This window comes from Megascapheus bottae, chromosome 15, assembly GCF_031878675.1.
Source record: "Megascapheus bottae isolate mThoBot1 chromosome 15, mThoBot2.hap1, whole genome shotgun sequence".
Classification (NCBI taxonomy): Eukaryota; Metazoa; Chordata; class Mammalia; order Rodentia; family Geomyidae; genus Megascapheus; species Megascapheus bottae.
The window spans coordinates 23,105,862-23,124,720 of NC_143523.1; the positions used below are offsets into that span (position 1 = coordinate 23,105,862).

The following is an 18,859-nucleotide window of genomic DNA, read 5'->3' on the forward strand; positions in this document are numbered from 1 at the left end:
TCTATCCCTGAGCTTCTCTGTGCTTAAGGCTAGTGCTCTACCACTTGAGCCACAGCACCAATTCTGGTTTGTTTGTTTGTTTGTTTTTTCTGATCATGTGGTACTGAGGAATGGAACCCAGCATTTCATGAATGCTAGGCAAGTACTCTACCATTAAGCCACAATCCCAACCCTCAGTACTTCATCTTAAAGTCAATAAAATCTCTTTTCTTCTTTTTTCTCTTGAGCCTAAGTAACCCTTGTACTTCAGCTTCCTGGACTACAGAAGTGTACCACAATGCCTTGCCTTATTTTCTTAAACAAAGCATTTGTTACTTTCAACATAGCTTTAGTTTATTTTCTAGCTGTCTATAGATGGGCACTGATTTGGTCAGGATTCTTAATTATATCTACTTCCCAAATAGTTTCAGACACAGAGATGTGGTCAATAACTATTTTTGATAATGCCAACTTGCATCAAAATACAAACTCTAATAATGCTAAGGTATTACTAAAATTATTATTATTGCTATTTTCTTGTTGGTTCTGGGACTTAAACTCGGGTCCTGTGCACTGTCTCTGAGATTCTTTTGCTAGTGCTATACTACTTGGTCCACCACACCACTTCTAGCTTCTTCTGAGTATTTCATTGGAGATAAAGAGCTTCACAGACTTTTTCTGTCCCAGCTGGCTTTGAACTGAGATCCTCAGATCTCAGCCTCCTGAATAGCTAGGATTACAGGTATGAGCCACCAGTGCTCAGCTTATTACTAAAATTATTTTTATAATGGGAAATTTAAAATCTACTTAAAAAGAGTACATTATACACTCATGTATCCAACAATAATAAGGAATTACTAATATCACAAATACTACTACTAATATAAAATGCATTGAACAGTATAAAGTACTATAACTATATAAGAATTACTATGATATTGTTTCTTTCCTGAGACATACAGCACACTCATGTAGACACTTGTAGGAAAGTTACCATGACAAGGACATCTTGACTTTGACTCTGATTCTTGTCTAAGCCAGGTAGTGTGGCTCCAGATTTCTGCTTCTTCTGCTGCCGGCTTTGGAAGGCTTGCTTAGCCTTCTGTAATTCTCTTGTCATGAATACTTCAAACTTGCTCACGACTGATTTGGTTTTAATATCTTCATTGACATCCCAGAGATCTTCAAGTGTCAAAGGTTGCTTGTAACCTTTCAGAACTACGCTGGAATAAGAATGCACACACTAAGACCCTGTGATCTGGGTCGAAGATTGCCTCCTGCTGACTCTATCAAAATCTGCCTTCCAGATCTGAGATAGGTCATGTCCTGGCCCTCTGAACTTGACAGAGGAGTGGGAAGTACATGCGGATGATAAAATGCGTTTGCAGACAATAAGCAAAGGGGAGAAGGGCTTGCCTTATGGAATAATACCTGCAGCCTGTCTATACATCTGCCTCTCCCAGAGAGTCTCCATGATGCCCTTAGGAAATGGATCAGGCCCAATAGCTGTTTCTAGGCTAGCTCCCCAATTTGGAGTTTGAGCACATGGACAGAAAATAAATTACATTTTTATTTATGTAGCTTCTAACTGGAATCTAGCCTTTCCTTCTAATAAGAATTCAATATGGTATCTTTGTCACCAGGATAAATCACAGATGCTTTCATAGCAAACTTACATTCATCACTACTTGACAGACAGTGCCCAGGCCCTGAGCTCAAGCCCTGTCACTGACAAAAAAAATGGTTCTTATTCAACTTACCACTAGAACTTGCTATTTATTACATTAAGAGTATGTGTATTAGCTGGGTGCGGTGACTCACACCTGTAATCTTACCTACTCGGGAGACTGAGATCTGAGGATCAAGATTCAAAGCCAGCCCAGACATAAAAGGACCTGAGCTTCTCATCTCCAGTTAATCTCTAGAAAATGGGATGTGGGATATGGCTCAAGGTAAAACATCATCTCAGAAGGAACTCATGTTTTCACCAACTTGCCAAAGGGGTCAATAGGTACAAAGGCCAAGAATACCTGTTTTAGACTGAGACCAGCTACTTCATCCCTTATCCACCACGTCTGTGCCACATTAACTACACTTCCCTTTCTTCTCTTGCTCTTTTTTTTTTCTCCTGTGGAGCTCCCAGGCTCTCAAAAGTAATTGTCTTTCATTCATTATGATTCTAATCTGCCCAATAAAGGAGCTGAATTAAAATGACTTTTGTTTTAATATTTTCTGACTCTTAAGTAGAGTCACAGAATTATATTTAAAAATTAAGTTTTCCTTTACCTTCAGACTAGTCAGAGAGTAAAAATATGGCATTTCCTACCTGTCATACCAACTAAAGGTAATGCTGCTCAGAAATGAAGCCGTGGATGAAGGATTCTGAAAGATACAAAAAATTAAAAAATAAATCAGTTGGAAATAGGAACTCTATGGGTCACTAAACTAGAAACTGATTTTTCTAGATAACTATGCTTTGTTGAAAATTGGGTATGATGCTAGAGTCAGTTGATCAACATAAGCTTATCTGAAGAACTTGATCAAATGATAACAGAAATCACTAATAGAATAATAATCAAATTTTCTAGAATAGATGTACACATTAGCCATCCATGCTGAATATTTAAGGGAAAAATTCATGGTCAGTATTTCAATATGCTCATTCTTGTTTCTTTGTGTATAAAATATTCTGTAGTACAGGTTGAATATCCCTTATCTGAAATGCTTAGTGCCTGAGGGATTTCAGACTTTGAAAGGCTTTTTTTTGCAATATGCATAGACTTTTTTAAAGTATCAGATTTGAAGAATTTTGGACTTCAGACTTTCAGATTAGGGATGTTCAAGCTGTACATTTTTTTTTTTGCCAGTCCTAGGCTTGAGCTCAGTGTTTGAGCACTGTCCTTGGACTTTCTCAAGGCTAGCACTCCACCACTTGAGCCTCAGCACCACTTCTGGCTTTTTGATATGTATGTGGGTACCAAGGAATCAAACCCCGGTCTTTGTGCATGCTAGGCAAGCACTCTACCACTAGGCCAAACTCCCAGCTCTGTAGCTGTACATTATATGAGGATCATAGGACTTCCATAAAACCCAGACATCTAAAGTTACATTTGTTAAGTGTGAAGTAGTATATGAAATGGGCATATTTAATTTTTTTTTGCCAGTCCTGGGCTTGAGCTCAGGGCCTGAGCACTCTCCTTGGGCTTTCTCAAAGCTAGAGCTCTACCACTTGAGCCTCAGCACTACTTCTGGCTTTTTTCTATGTATGTGGTACTAAGGAATCAAACCCCAGTCTTTGTGCATGCTAGGCAAACACTCTACCACTAGACCAAACTCCTGGCCCCTGAAATGGGCATACTTAAGAGTCTCACATGTGCTAAATCACTTGATTCTGAGAAGGAAGAAAGGATCAGGATCAGGATCTGGAATCCATAGAAGATGAAGTACAGGCAGGAATAGACCATATTAGACTTGCTGTCCTATAGGGGGAAAGGGTTGGGAAAAAAAATGAGCCTTTTATCCAAGTCTAAACAGCCCATATGTATTAGTACTTATGATTAAAGACAGTTATCAACCACCTCTCCTCCAATACAATTCTACACTGGAACTCAAATTACTCAATACCCTTTGCGTGACTTAGAAGTTGCCCAGAAGTACCTCCTCATGCTATCTTCCCTTTCCTGCTTACCTGTATGAGTGCCCGAAGCATTGTCTGAAATTGGAAAGTGCCACAGAGTATTGAAAGAATCCAGAAAAGGGACAAGTACCAGGAATTCTTCTGCATACACCATTGCCTGCTGTGTTGAACCAGCAAAACCAGGAGCTAGAGAGAAATTGACATGAAGTTCTGAAACATAATGTCACTACTAACCAAGGAAAGGAGGGGAGAAGGGTGTCAGCTGAAGTGAGAAGAAAGGAGCACTGAAGAAGGAGACTGTTGGGCCGGGAGTTTGACCTAGTGGTAGAGTGCTTGCCTAGCATCCATGAAGACTGGGGTTCAATTCTTCAGTACACATACATAGAAAAAGCTGGAAATGGCTCAAGTAGTAGAGCCCAGAGAAAGCCTAAGGACAATGTTCAGGCCCTGAGTTTAAGCCCTAAGACTGGCCAAAAAAAAAGGAGATTGTTGATATGTGGTCAGGCAAAGGGCATGTGAATGTTACACTGCCCATTTCCTCATGGATGCTATCTAATTCATTTCTTCCAGTGCTTCATCTCTATTCACCACCTTTGGTGGGAAGTTAGCCAAGAAACAAGATGGTCAATGTGCGTTTTAGAGAAGTTACTTTGAGAATTACAAAAACTTTTCCAAGATTCAATGGTAAGGCAGATTCTGATGAATATATATAATTTTTCCATATCCTCACTTGCTAATATTGGGGTAATTAATTCTGACAACACCAAACTTTACCTTGTATCATCTCACTTAGCTGTTACGTTTCCTAGATCAGGTGCTACTCTAGTAAACCAGGATAGCGGGGAAAAAACCTCTGGCTTGCATCATTTGCCAATTTTCCTGGTATAAGTATTTCTTGCTACGGTAGATTTTGAGTTCCAACCTATCACTAAATAAAAAGTTGTATATGAACTAGGCCCAGTACACAACTGTCTAGATCCTTCTCTGCTTATTCTACAATAGTAGTAGCAAACAAAAATGCACAGAGTAGAACTGGAAGGTCATGATATGAAACAAATGCAAGCCCAGGAGATCAAGGGCCTTGCTTCCAATACTCTAAAGGATCAATTTCTACTCAGTCTCAGCAGACCATTGCTGGGTGAGTGTAGGTCTCTAATTGCAAGATGTTCTCTGATTTTTTTTCAAGGAAGTTTGTAATTCTAAGTAAGTTTTGGAAAATAGATTAAAAATGTTGTTTTCAAACACTATAAAGACCTCAAAAAACATGCTTAAAATTTTTGCTATAAAGTTTTCACAAAAAAAACTCAGTGATCTATGGCTAGCCACCAACCAATTTAAAACAATAGTTAAAACATTTTTTTTAAAAAAGTGTTGTTTTGGCATACCTGGGATTTAAAATCAGGGTCCAACACTTGTTAGGCAAGTGTTCTACACTTGAGCCATACTTCAACCCATTTTTGCTTTAGTTTATATTTAGATAGGGTCTCTTGCTTTTGCTAGAGCCAATCTCAGACTGTGATCATCCTATAGTCATCTTCCATGTAGCTGAAATTATATGGATGACCCATTATGCCCAGCTTGTTTCTGAGATAGGGTCTCATTAACTTTTTGCATGGGTTGACCTCAAACCCTGATCTTCATATCCCTGCTTCCCAAACAGCTGAGATTATAAAAAAGAATCATCACATCTATCCTCCCTCTAATTCTTTTATATCATGACACAAATCTCATCTATGATCCTTACATGGAAAAAATATAATGACACAATATCAGAGAAAGCTCTAAAAATTAGAGTTCAAAAGATTGAAATCCAAGTTCTATTCCATTAAAACATTATAATTAAGCTTTGCTTCCCTATAAATCCTTGAGAAATACAGATAGAATTGAATATAATTTTACCACAGAAAAGTACACTTCAGCTAGATGTCAATGGGTAGATAGAAGATAAATGTGGTAGAAATGGTGATAGGCCTTACCCATGTGCACAGGTAGAGGATTGGATTGGTATATCTAACAGGAGGGATAATCGCTTGTCCCGAGTCTTCTGTGAGTACAAAGGCCAGCTCTATTGCTGCTAGTATAAGAAGAGACACTACAAGTACCTGAAAAGGAAAAAGGATGGTTGTTAAGATCCTGTTTCAGGTTTCCAGAAATGAATGGGGAAGATAGTGTACAGAGATTCAAACCACACAATGAATATTCTGAAGTGAATAGACATATGGTTCAAGTAAGAATTCAGTTCCAAGTATGTTTTGATGAATATTTCCCCTCCTCCTCCTCCTCCTCGTCCTCGTCTTCGTCCTCCTCCTCCCTTGTGGATCAATTCTGGGCCTGGGTCCTAGGGCTTGAATTCTGGGCCTGGGCACGGTTCCTGAGCTCCTCAGCTCAAGACTACTGCCCTACCCCTGGGCCTGGGAGTTGTCCCTGAGCTTCAAGGCCATTATGCTACCTCTTGAGTCACAGCTCCACTTCCCATTTTCTATTTTCTATTAATTGGAGATGAGTCTCATGTTCTTTAATACCCAAGCTGGCTTTGAACAGGGATCCTCAGATCTCAGCCTCCTAAGTAGCTAGAATTACAGGTATGAGCCACTGCGCCTGGCTATTGATGAATATTTCTAAGAAATGCTAAGTGTGAGGCTGGATTTGGTGACTCCATTCTCAGGAATAGGAATAATTCTGGTATAATTATGTTAGTCACTTTTTTTTACCACATCCCATTACTACAAACTCAATAACAACAACTATATCAATCACCTCCATAGGTCAGACTACACTAAGTAAATACTCTCCTCCTTCAAGTGGAGGGCTGTGTAGACAGTGTGGGTATTGGTGCTTTAGAGGGAATACATCTTCATTTGAGGAAAGGTAGCACAGATATTTGCCTAGGACACAGAGCTCACAATCAGGCCTCACATCAGGGAGAGGTTGGATGGGAAGCCAACTTAAGTATTAGCAAGGGGATCTTCTTTAGCTATATGTTAAGGATTGACTCCCATGCTGTTTTTCCAGGTGCATACAGATACCAAGCAAGCCATCAAAGATAAGTACAGACTGCCACGCTGGTGGCTCACACCTGTAATCCTACTTACTTAGGTGGTTAAGATCTGAGGATTTGGGTTCCAAGTCAGCCCGGGCACTAAATTCTCAAGTCTGTAAGACTATTAACTCTAAGTAAACACCAGAAAACTGGAAGTGGAATTGTGGCTAGTGGTCGAGCACTAGCCTGGAGCGGAAGAGCTCAGGGACAGAGCCCAGGCCCAGAGTTCAAGCCCCCACTATTGACAAAAAAAAAAAAAAAAAGTACAGAGGGTCTGACTCCGGCAGGGTTAGCTGTAAACATCCCATCCTGGGCCCAACTGGAAAGCCTCCATCTCCCTTGAACCATTGGCTTTTGCATTAACTTCTGCCTCATTGATCAGACCCCATAAAACTCCAGGTCCTGGGCTGGAAGTTTGGCCTAGTGGTAGCGTGCTTGCCTAGCATTCACGAAGACCCAGGTTCGATTCCTCGGTACCACATACATGGAAAAAAGCCGGAAGTGGTGCTGTGGCTCAAGTGGTAGAGATCTAGCCTTGAGAAGGTCCAAGGACAGTGCTCAGGCCCTCAGCTCAAGCCCAGGACTGGCAAAAACAAAACAAAAACAAAACAAAAAAACTCCAAACCAGATCCTATCCCAGTTCAGATGCATAACCTCTAATCCCACAGCCCATCGCTGTTCCTCAATAAACAGTCCTCGCCTGTGAGGATCCAGTCCAGCCTATTCCTTTTCTGCTCTCCTCCATTTTTATAACAACATGTTAATTATATCTTCCCTACATGTTAATTTGCATGGGCTTTAACTTGTAAATGCAAACATAACTAGACATTTCTAGTTTAAAAAACCAATACTAGGGGCCAGGAGTTTGGCCTAGTGGTAGCATGCACAAAGACCTGGGTTCAATTCTGCCCAGTACCACATGCATAGAAAAAGTTGAAAGTGGTGCTGTAGCTCAAGTGGTAGAGCTCTAACCTTGAGAAAGCCCAAGGACAGTGCGCAGGCCCTGAGTTCAAGCCAGGACTGGCCAAAAATAAAATAATTATCACTACAAAAAAAAAATCAGTACTAGCAAAGAAGACAGAGAAGGTAATTAAACACAATAGTTGGTTCTTAGATTAAACGAATAGAAATGATTAAAGTGAACAGAACAGAATGTTAAATTATTTTAAAATTAATGTAAGACTTGAGGAGACACTGCATCCATAAATAGTGGCTTTGTTAAAATAAAAGGCATATTCAGAAATCAGGAAGAATTATTATATATTGCTAACTGCTAAAAGAAAGTTCCTTTGAAAAACTGGAAGAAAATATTAGGGAAATCTAGAATGTAGGGAGGAAAAAAGAAAAAAAGATTAAAAAAAGAGAGAGGAGAAGGGACAAATTAAGGAGAACCCATTCAGAGAGTTCAATATCCGTTCTCTCAGTGACTTCCTATTATGCGCTAGATGATTTACTAAGCATGTACCTTTAAATAAACAGATCTTGGAAATAAATTAGTGGTTAATCAAGAAGGTTAACTAAATCCAGATAAGATAAACAACACAGCGAAGACCAAATAACAAAGGTAACATTAACCCAACAAACGTAACCTTAATCTAGGAGAGGCAGAGAGGAAAAAGTCCAAAGGTAGATAGAAAAAGAAGGGGCAAAATAAAATCAAATTCAGGATTCTCGATCAGGGTTCTATAAGAAGAATTGGAAGCTAGGAGCAGTGGCTCATGCCTGTAATCCTAGCTACTCAGGAGACTAAGATCTGAGGTTCAAGGTTCAAAGCCAGCCTGGGCATTAAAGAATGTGAAACTCTTATCTCCAATTAACCATTACAAAACCAAAAGTGGCCCTGTGGCTCAGGGGTAGGGCAGTAGCCTTGAGCTAAAGAGCTCAGGGACCAAAGTTCAAGCCCTATGAATGACATTTAAAAAAATAATAAGAAGAATGTTATTATAATTTTATTTCTGATTTTTTTTTGTCGGTCATGGGGCTTGAACTCTGGGCCTAGGCACTGTCCCTGAGCTCTTCAGCTCAAGGCTAGCACTCTATTATTTGAGCCACAGTGCCACTTCTGGTTTCTGTAGGTTAAGAGTCTCACAGACTTTCATGCTGGGCTGACTTTGAACTACTCAGCCTCCTGAGTAGTTAAGATTACAGGTGTGAGCCACTGGCGCCTGGCTTTATTTCTGATTATCTTGAGAAAACACTTATTTTGAAAATATTAAGAAGCAGCAAAACTTACACCTGTCACACTCAGATTAGATGTTAATAAATTAAAATTATAAATTAATATCCAGAGATAAGGTTAGAGTGACTAGACTGCTACTTGCAGGGGGAGGGGGAGAGATAATGCATTGCTTTTCTTTTTCTGTATAGAGATTTGTGCTTTTGAGTTAAAACAGAATGTAGTATACTCACACAAAAGAATAGTATTCCTCCCTGAAAAGGAATGAAGTACTGCTAAGTGTTACAAGAAGTATAGACCTTGAAAACATTGTGCTAGTAAGTTTAAAGACCGTCATAAAAGACGAAATAGCCCATGATTCCACTCATATGCAAATCTCTACAGACAGCAAGTAGGTTAGTGGTTGCTTAAGTACAAAGAAAAGGAAAAGATAAAAGACAAAGAATTTCTTTTCAAAAGACTTTGAAAATGTTCTAAACTTTGATTCTGGTAATGGTTGTTCATATCTTTGAACGTTCTGAAACACTGAATTATATTGCAATGATAATTATATGAAATGTTATTTATCAATAAAATGGTCCTCAAAATTGTTTCTTTTTGGTGCCAGTACTGGGGCTTGATCTCAGGACCTGGGTGTTGTCTCTTAGCTTTTCTGCTCAAGGTTAATACTCTACCACTTGAGCCACATCTCCTCTTCTGCCTTTTTGCTGGTTAGTTGGAAATAATAGTCTCACAGACTTAGGAAAGTCTGTCTTGAACCGGGTTGTCTTGAATGGTGGTCTTTAGATTTCAGCTTCACAAGTAGCTAGAATTACAGACATTACAGGGTTACTGCCTGGCTAAAATTAGTTTTTTTTTTTTATTAGGATGGAATATTAGTTTGCTCATTACCTAGCCTCTTGTTAGAAGTTAAAAAAAAATATCCTTCTAATTTAACTGTTCAGAATGTTTAGAGTCCAGTAAACTCTGGACATAATCTTTAGTCGTCGTTGGGTGATTTTTTTTTTTGTTTTGTTTTCTGTTTGTTTTCTTTTCACTTCCTGGGGCTTGAACTCAGGGCCTGGGCACTATCCCAAGCTTCTTTTGCTCAAGGCTAGTGCTCTCCCACTCGAGCCACAGCACCCCTTCTGCCTTTATTTGAGTAGTTTATTGGAGGTAAGAGTCTTGGACTTTTCTACCCAGCTGCCTTCAAACTGTGATCCTCAGATCTCAGTCTCTAGAGTAGCTAGGATATAGGCCTGAGCCATCAGTTTCCTGCTTCCTAGGGTGAATTTAACATAAAAGTTCAACAAATATTGAATTCTAACATCAGTGCTTAATACACGTTAGGTCCTATGATGGATATTTAGGCCAACAAGGGAGAAAGTAAATCTGTTCCAATTCCCAGAGACTGTTCTTTTTCCTTCCCAGTCTAACAAACCCATTTTGAGCCCTCATACTAAAATGTTTATGTAAAACCCACTTTCTATGGCAATCCTTTTCCTGTCTTAAATTATAGTTCAGTTACTAGTTCACAGATATGTACGTTCACAGAGGAAAGAAATATAATTTGCCTTTCTAAAATCTTGTTTAAAAATGAAGACCTAAGGGTCAGGAGTTTGGCCTAGTGGTAGAGTGCTTGCCTAGCATGCATGAAGACCTGGGTTCGATTCCTCAGTACTATATACATAGAAAAAAAAAAGCCAGAAGTGGTGCTGTGGCTCAAGTGGTAGAGCTCTAGCCTCAAGGAAACTCAAGGACAGTGCTCAGGCCCTGAGCCTAAGCCCAGGACTGGGGAAAAAAAATGAAGACATAAAATTTTTAAAAAGAAAACCCCAGCTGGGAGTTTGGCCTAGTGGTAGAGTGCTTACCTAGTATGCATGAAGACTCGGGTTCGATTCCTTGGTACCACATACATAGAAAAAGCTGGAAGTAGTGCTGTGGCTCAAGTGGTAGAGCTCTAGCCTTGAGAAAGACCAAGGACAGTGCTCAGGCTCTGAGTTCAAGCCCCAGGAAGGAAGGAAGGAAGACCCCTAGCAAATGAAGCAGATGGTAGATTTTTTTTTTTTTTTGCCAGTCTTGGGCACTGTCCTTGGACACTTTTTGCTCAAGGTTAGCACTCTGCCACTTAAGCCAAAGTGCCACTTCCGGCTTTTTCCACGTATATGGTTCTGGGGAATCAAACCCAGGGCTTTGTGCATCCTAGGTGTGCACGTTAATCACTAGGCGCCGTTTCCAGCCCAGATGGTAGATTATTTTCACAACTTTCACTGAAGATTTTATGTCCTACAAGAACCTTTCCTGAGTTAATGCCTCTTTGTTCCTCTGGAGCTCTCTGGCATACCCCATACCCCTTCCATTATTTCCCCACTCAGCCTTGCCAGAGGTTATACTCAAACAACCCCTGTTCCCTCCAATATGAGAGGAAAACTCTAGTTTTGATCCAAGTTTGAAAGATGAGTCATGATTGTATTGTTTATATGGTGTAAACGATGCATTATATAATTCATTTTAACATTTTGGTAAGTGCTGGCTGAACTGCTGATTTATTAGGACAGCTTTAAGACAGGTGATCCAGTGTTTGTTTTCCAACTACAGAAGAAATACTAACAATTTGAAGCATTACTTTGATTTATGTCTTGGCTCCCTAAATCCATAGGACTGAAAAGTCACTGTTATCATGTAAAATCATACTATTTTGACAAAGAAGTAAGGCAGGAGACCAGTAAGGCATTGGGCAGACCCAAAGCATGGTTTTGTCTGGCAAGGTAGTACCTGGGAAAACTTAAGAAGACATCATCAAAAAAAAAAAAAAGTCAAGAAAGATGACACCATCAAAAGAAAATCTTGTGCCACAAAGAAATAAGTTTGAAAATTGGTTACTGTACCTGCTTAGCAAGGTAGAATTTAGTTATAGAAGATTTCTTCATTCTGGATCTATATACATGGAAAAGTTGCCAAGGTGCCAGGAGCCAAAGAAAACCCAATGGAATCCATACCAGAACAGTTTGTTCAAAACAGAGTGGCAGGTCTGCCTCCGGGGAATTCAGGTATGAGGAATTCTGAGGATGTATAAAATATTACTGGATACATGCATTTAAAAAAAAACAAAAACAAGCCCATCCCCATCACAGCCCACTGCTCACTGCTTCTAAGTAATCTTTTTAATTCAACTCCATATATACATCCAGTTTACCCTTTAAATTAATGCTTCTTTGGGCAGCCCAAATACGAAAACTGGAATTCTCTGTATTTTCTTGTTTATCCTCATTTATATAAACTCTCTACTTCATGTTTAATGACTTTTCTAGCCATCTCTGTAAGCACCTATTTGCCTGTTATTTCTATACCAGTTGTACTAGATAAAGTACATTTTTATATCAGCTCTTCTGAGTAGAACATTTGCCAGATTTTAAGAAGAGGGACCATTCCTCAATCCAGTAGGGGAGAATATCTACCTAGGTATGAAATTATATTATTATTGGTTTTCTAGCACTAGATGAACTCAAGTCAAATGTTCAAACATGTAGACACCAGTCAACAGAATTCTTAGTCATTGTATGACAGGTAGCCTACTATAGTCCAAAGGGCTTATTAAAAAAAAAAATTGAGGGCTGGAATGTGGCTTAGTGGTAGAATGATTGCCTAACATGCATGAAGCCTTGTGTTTGATTCCTCAGTACCACATACACAGAAAAAGCTAAAAGCGGCACTGTAGCTCAAGTGGTAGAGTGTTAGCCTTGAGCAAAAGAAGTACTCAGGTCCTGAGTTCAAGCCCCAGGACCTACAAAGAAAAAATATAGGAAATAAAAAAAGCAGGGTCTATTAAACTCCACCTTCCAGTGGTATTCATATCCTGGTTTCATCTGACAATGCTAGAATCTCAATCTCTCTCTCTCTCTCTCTCTCTCTCTCTCTCTCTCTCTCTCTCTCTCTCTCTCTCTCTCTCGCTCTCTCTCTCTCTCTCTCGCTCTCGCTCTCGCTCTCTCTCTATCGCCCACCTCTCTCGCTCTCTCTCCTTCCCTCCCTTCCTCCCTCCCTCATTTTAATAGTTAACACTGGGGCTTGAACTCAAGAAGAGGCTCAGCTTCGTTTTCTGCCACACCTCCACTCATTTGGCTAATTAATTGGAGATGAATGGAGTCTCCCTGACTTTTCTGTCCAGGTTGGCCTGAACAGAGATCTTCCAATTATCCGCTTTCAGAATAGCTAGGTAAAACAGGTATGACACACTGGCACCCAGCTTCACTAAGCCACTTGGTAATGGTGGCTGCCCTCTGCCTTGAAACTCTCTCTGCTGACGCTTCTAAGTATTATATTATTCTTTACACTTGCCAAAACCTGACTGCTCCTTCACTAGTGCTTTTTCCTTACCTTCTCAAAAAAAAACAGTACTGCCCAATTCTGATTGTCCAAAATGATCTCAGAATGCCTAAACTTGCACCCACCCTCATCTTTACTTCTGATCTATACTATTAGTTTTTAGTTCCTCTAGAATACATTATTATCATATTATTGTCAACAGAGTTCAACAATACTCATAGAACTTCTCTGCTTCTTCCTAGCCCCCAAGGTGTACAATTGTCATTACTGTCACCAAAGAAGCTGGAAAGATTTCCCCCCCATTTCTTTGTTGAGAAAGCAATTTTGTAGTTAGCAAGAAAAGTTTGAGATACTCGTTAATACATATTAAATAATAAATTCTGTTATCTTGCCCAGATGACATACTCTCCGAAGGCAGTGTGAATTGTCTTTTCAGTCAAAAGCCTGAGCAGAAACCCGATTTCACTGCTAACTTTTCTTGATGTCTACCCTAACAAAATACTCCCCTACTCTGAGTTTGAAAAGAGGAAACAATGAGAATAAATGAAATGTCTCACCCAAAAAGTAGAGTTACAGAAGTTCTCCATGATGACTCTTGGAGAACTTCTTGAAGACGTCTATGGCTGCGTTCTTCTTTTTTCTTTTCCTTCAAGAAGGTGGACTGTAGCTACTGAGGTGCTCTTCCCATTCTGATGCTCCAATTAAAGGTAGGTCCCCTTGACCTTTCATCCCAACAATTAATAGTTAACCTTGCCTGGATGCATGCCTACCTCATCCTAGTGGATAGACATGTGACCTGGGGTTTTTCAGGAACAGATTAAACTACTAGTTTCTAAAGTTCCCCAAACCTCCAGTGTCACTATGTATCAAAGGAGTCACTAAGGGATGTAAGATCTCTGCCTCCTGAGTAGCTAGGATTACAGGCGTGAGCCACTAGCACCCAGCCCCATCTTAATCATTTCTAAGTATATAGTTCAGCAGTTTAAGTGAATTCTGAAGAATTTTTGACCTCTCAAAACTGAAAATCTAGGACGTGGTGCTGTGGCTCAAGGAGTAGGGAGGTAGCCTTGAGCTAAGAGCTCAGGGACAGCGCCCAGGCCCAGAGTTCAAGTCCCATGACTGAATATATATATATACATATATATATTTCAGTTGTATATATATATATATATTTCAGTTGTATATATACATATATATCTATCTATATCTATATAGATATATGTATCCATATCTATATATATGTATATATATAACTGAAAATTTATGCTTATTTAGCAACAACTTCCCACTTTGTCCTCTTTCTAGAAAATCACATATTTTAATGTGGGGTATGTCAAATTAACAATAAGATATTCTCCCCAAAATATTAAAGTGAAAACATTCTAAATTGGAGGACAGTGTGGAAACAGTTGCTTATCAACACAAATGCAAACATACTTCTGAAACCACATAGCAGAACTCAGTTATAATCATTTACTTAAAATGATCTCTCTCTCTCTCTGTCTCACACACACACACATACACACACACACACACACACACACACACACACACTATTCTGCAAGGAACTCAAAGTCATCAGACAATATAGGACAAAATTAGTTTTAACTCTTAAATTCATTTAAGCATAGTACTTCTTTTTTTTTTTTTGCCAGTCCTGGGCTTGAACTCAGGGCCTGAGCACTATCCTTGGACTTTCTCAAGGCTAGAGCTCTACCACTTGAGCCTCAGCACCATTTCCGGCTTTTTTTTTTTCCCCTATGTATGTGGTACTGAGGAATCGAACCTGGGTCTTCGTGCATGCTAGGCAAGCACTCTACCACTAGGCCAAACTCCCGGTCCAGTACTTCTTTTTTTGTCAGTTGTGGGACTTGAACTCTGGGCCTGGGCATTGTCCCTGAGCTCTTCAGCTCAAGGTTACCACCTTAACCCTTGAGCTATAGCACCACATCTGGTTTTTCTGGTGGTTAATTGGAGATAAGAGTCTCACGGACTTTGTGCCTTGGCTGGCTTTGAACTGCAATCCTCAGACCTCAGCCACCTGAGTAGCTAGGATTACAGGTGTGAGGTACCTCATCTAGCTAAGCACAGTATTTTCTGTGTGTGTGTGTGTGTGTGCGTGTGTGTGTGTTTGTGTCTGTGTGTCTGTATGCCTGTCTGTTTTGGGGCTTGCTTTCTTTGGGTGCTGTCCTTGAACTTGCTTGTTGAAAGGCTAGCACTCTACCATTTGAGCCACAGCTCCATTTCCTAAGCACAGTATTTTTATGGCTCTCTTGGTAATAGTAAATACAACAATAGTTGCACAATAAATACTAGAATCTGAATAGACAAAGTATAATTAAATATGAAGAGTAATTTAGAAAGATGAACTGGAATAATTTTTGGAAAATGGCAGTCAATAGAGGAATAACTATCTGGTCAACCCCAACAAATCATAGTTAGATTACACTAATGTGTTATCATATGTAGGATCATTTTTTTTTTTTTTTGCCAGTCCTGGGCTTGAGCTCAGGGCCTGAGCACTGTCCTTGGACTTTCTCAAGGCTAGAGCTCTACCACTTGAGCCTCAGCACCACTTCCAGCTTTTTTCTATGTATGTGGTACCGAGGAATCGAACCCGGGTCTTCATGCATGCTAGGCAAGCACTTTAACCACTAGGCCAAACTCCCGGTCCCAGGATCATTTTTTTATAGAGCCATTTTTTAAGAATAGAATAGGAAAAATTTTTTTGGCCATTCTTGGGGCTTGAACTCAGGGACTGGGTACCGTCCTTGGGCTTTTTCAAGGTTAGAGCTCTACCACATGAGCCACAGTATAGCTTCTCGCTTTTTTCTATGTATGTGGTACTGAGGAATTGAACCTGGATTTTCATGTATGCTAGGCAAGCACTCTACCACTAGGCCATGCTCCTAGTCTTCATATATGGTTTTATCTCATATTGAGATGAGAATACCAAACTTAATAGAGGAAAGCCAACTTTGTGTTCCTGATGGGTGAATATGTTTGTAAATTCATTATTTCTTTGCTCTGCAGATCACATTAACACAGATTAATTAACAATGGAATGATGTATATGCTACTTTAATACATAATTATTTTAATTCATGCTTTAATGTCTGCACTAAGGCCAACCAGTACTTCTTTGTGTTACCATGCATTCATAAATGATAAAATTTCCACTGGTGCTAATGCATGTTTTTTTTTGTTGTTGTGGCTGTGGGGCTTGAAATCTGGGCCTGAGTGCTGTCCCTAAGCTCTTCAGTCTAAGGGTACTGCTCTACCCTTTGAGCCACAGAGCCACTTCTGGTTTTCTGGTTGTTAATTGTTGATAAGAATCTCATAGATGTCCAGGCTGGCTTTGAATCATGATCCTCAGATCTCAGCCTCCTGAGCAAGACTACAGATGTGAGCCACTGACGCCCAGCAAATAATTCAATTTCTTAACAAAAATTAAAACAAGTAGATTTTAAAAAAGAATAAAGAAGCTGTGTTGGTTGCTTACAACTATAATCCTATCTACTCAAGAAGCTGAGATATGGAGGATCACAGTTCAAATTCAGCTTGGTTAAAAAAGTTCACCTCTAATAAACCAGTAAAATGCTGGTCTGGAGGCATGACAACAAAATTTTTTTTTGTTATTTTTGCTTTATTTGGTTTAATTTTCAGCCTATTTGTAAGCTGAGAAACAAATACAAAGTGAATAATTGATGTGAACTGGACTCTGGATAAAATGGAACACAGTCTATAGAGCATTACACTCACAGAAGAAATTGAAGATAAAATGCATATGCAGAGGAATTGTGCAAAATATTGGACTGAAATTAATAATTCAAAGAGAAGATAAAGTATATGAAGTATATGTTGGATAAGATGTTAAAGGTAGGGCAGAAAGGATGTCACATCCTGATCTGATCACATAAGATCAGATCATACTTAAGATAGTTTCTATACTTTCTTATGGAGGCATGAAAACAAAATTTTTAAAGGGCTCTGCTACATTGGTCACAGTCCCTAATCAGAAATGACAGTAGTATCCAATAAAGACAGCTAAGCAGTAGACATTGTAATATTGTATAAGACAGGAATCAAAGGGGTTTACAGAAAATGGTTCCACTGAACACAAACAATGGCTATATCTTAAGAAGGTACAAAGGTCCACTAGAAGGGGTAGCATTTATTTTATTGAAGAAGACAAGTACTGCTGTGTGCCAGGGGCTCCTAGCTATTCAGGAGGCTGAGATTTGAGGATTGGGGTTCAAAGCCAGTACACACACTACAGTCTGTGAGACTTTTATCTTCAATTAACCACCAGAAAGCCAGAAGTGGTGCTGTGGCTCATGTGGTAGAGCACTAGCCTTGAGCTCAAGAGCTCAGAGAGCTAAGAGCCCTGGTCCAAAGTTCAAGCCCCATGACTGACCAAAGGAAAAAAAGATAAGTACCTAGAACAGTTCTGATAAACTGACATTTTTTTGCACTTTTTCCTAGCAAGAGAAGTGGTCTATTTCCTCACTTTTTTTTTTTTTTGTGCCATTCCTGGTGCTTGAACTCAGGGCTTGGGCACTGTCCCTGAGCTTTCTCAAGGCTAGTGCTCTACCACTTGTGTCACAGCACCATTTCTGGCTTTTTCTGTGTATGTGGTCCCAAGGAATTGAACCCAGAGCTTTGTGCATCTTAGGCAAGCACTCTACCACTAGACCACACTACTAGTCATTGAGGAGAACGTAGTAGAAGTGACAGTGGACAAGTAAGGACCTAAAATCCAGTTTTTGAATATTTTTCTTCCATCTGCTGGGATGCTTTCACCACGATTAAGACTAATTATCAAATGACTAGCTATCACATGGACAAAAATATCACATGGAGAGAGACTGGGTAAGTCCTCTCAGCTATTACAGCTGTGGCCCCAAAAGATGAATGAGGCCATGCAGGACCATCTCCTCAGCTGACTCATCATCTGACTAGAGACACATGAGGAAATGAGGAAGTCCAGCAAAAGCAGAAGAACCATCCCATCAACAGACTGAACTATGAGAAATGATAAACTGTTTTCACTTAATGTTAGGCACATATGTGCATGCCAGTTCTTAAACTTCAACTCAAGGCCCAAACACTCTCCTTAAGCTAGCTCAAGAGTAGTGCTCTACCACCTAAGCCACAGCTCTATTTCCAGGTTAACTGGAGGTTGAGTCTCATGAATTTTCCTGCCCAGGCTGGCTTCCAATTGTGATACTCAGATTTTAGCTTCTTGAGTAGCTAGGATTAGAGACATGAGCCACCAGTGCTTGGCTAAGCTGCTTTTTGAATGCAGTAGTAGTTAACTAAAACAGAGTAGGAAGGTTACTTTTTTGCTGGGTTGGATGCCTACATGAACTGATGAAAGCAAGAGCCAATGGAATTTACATTACTGTTATTGGAGATGTCTATTAGTTGCAGGTAATGAAGCTTAAGAAACTTAGATTATACTAGGAAGGAAGATCAGAAGTTCAGTCAAATAAAGACCAAATTTTGTAAAATGCAGAGACAATTTAAACAAATACATGGGAGTTCTCCAGTTTGGGAACCCAGAGCACTAAAGCATAAGACTACAGAAGTTCCTTAATATTACCTAGATACAAGTCTTTCTCAGGAAAAGTTTGAATGTATTGACAAAGTATCAATAAAGTACCACTGGAATAGACAGCCATTTAGTATAGCACCAACAGAAGGAAAGTATGAGTGAGGCTTA

General features: G+C 39.6%; 1 protein-coding gene across 1 annotated transcript in view; it reads right to left on the minus strand.

Annotated features, from left to right (window-relative positions):
* Nucleotides 1-13,736, minus strand: part of Abcc2 (ATP binding cassette subfamily C member 2) — a 51,211-nt gene extending 37,475 nt beyond the window's left edge. The window contains exons 1-7 of the mRNA XM_090346088.1: nt 13,692-13,736; nt 11,700-11,873; nt 5,593-5,718; nt 3,668-3,802; nt 3,351-3,458; nt 2,306-2,361; nt 974-1,202 (exon numbers count right to left, since the gene is read on the minus strand). Of these exons, the coding sequence (XP_090202214.1) occupies nt 974-1,202; nt 2,306-2,361; nt 3,351-3,458; nt 3,668-3,802; nt 5,593-5,718; nt 11,700-11,873; nt 13,692-13,721 (858 nt within the window). The 5' untranslated portion in view covers nt 13,722-13,736. The remainder of the gene's footprint in view (nt 1-973; nt 1,203-2,305; nt 2,362-3,350; nt 3,459-3,667; nt 3,803-5,592; nt 5,719-11,699; nt 11,874-13,691) is intronic.
* Nucleotides 13,737-18,859: the final 5,123 nt, after the last annotated feature.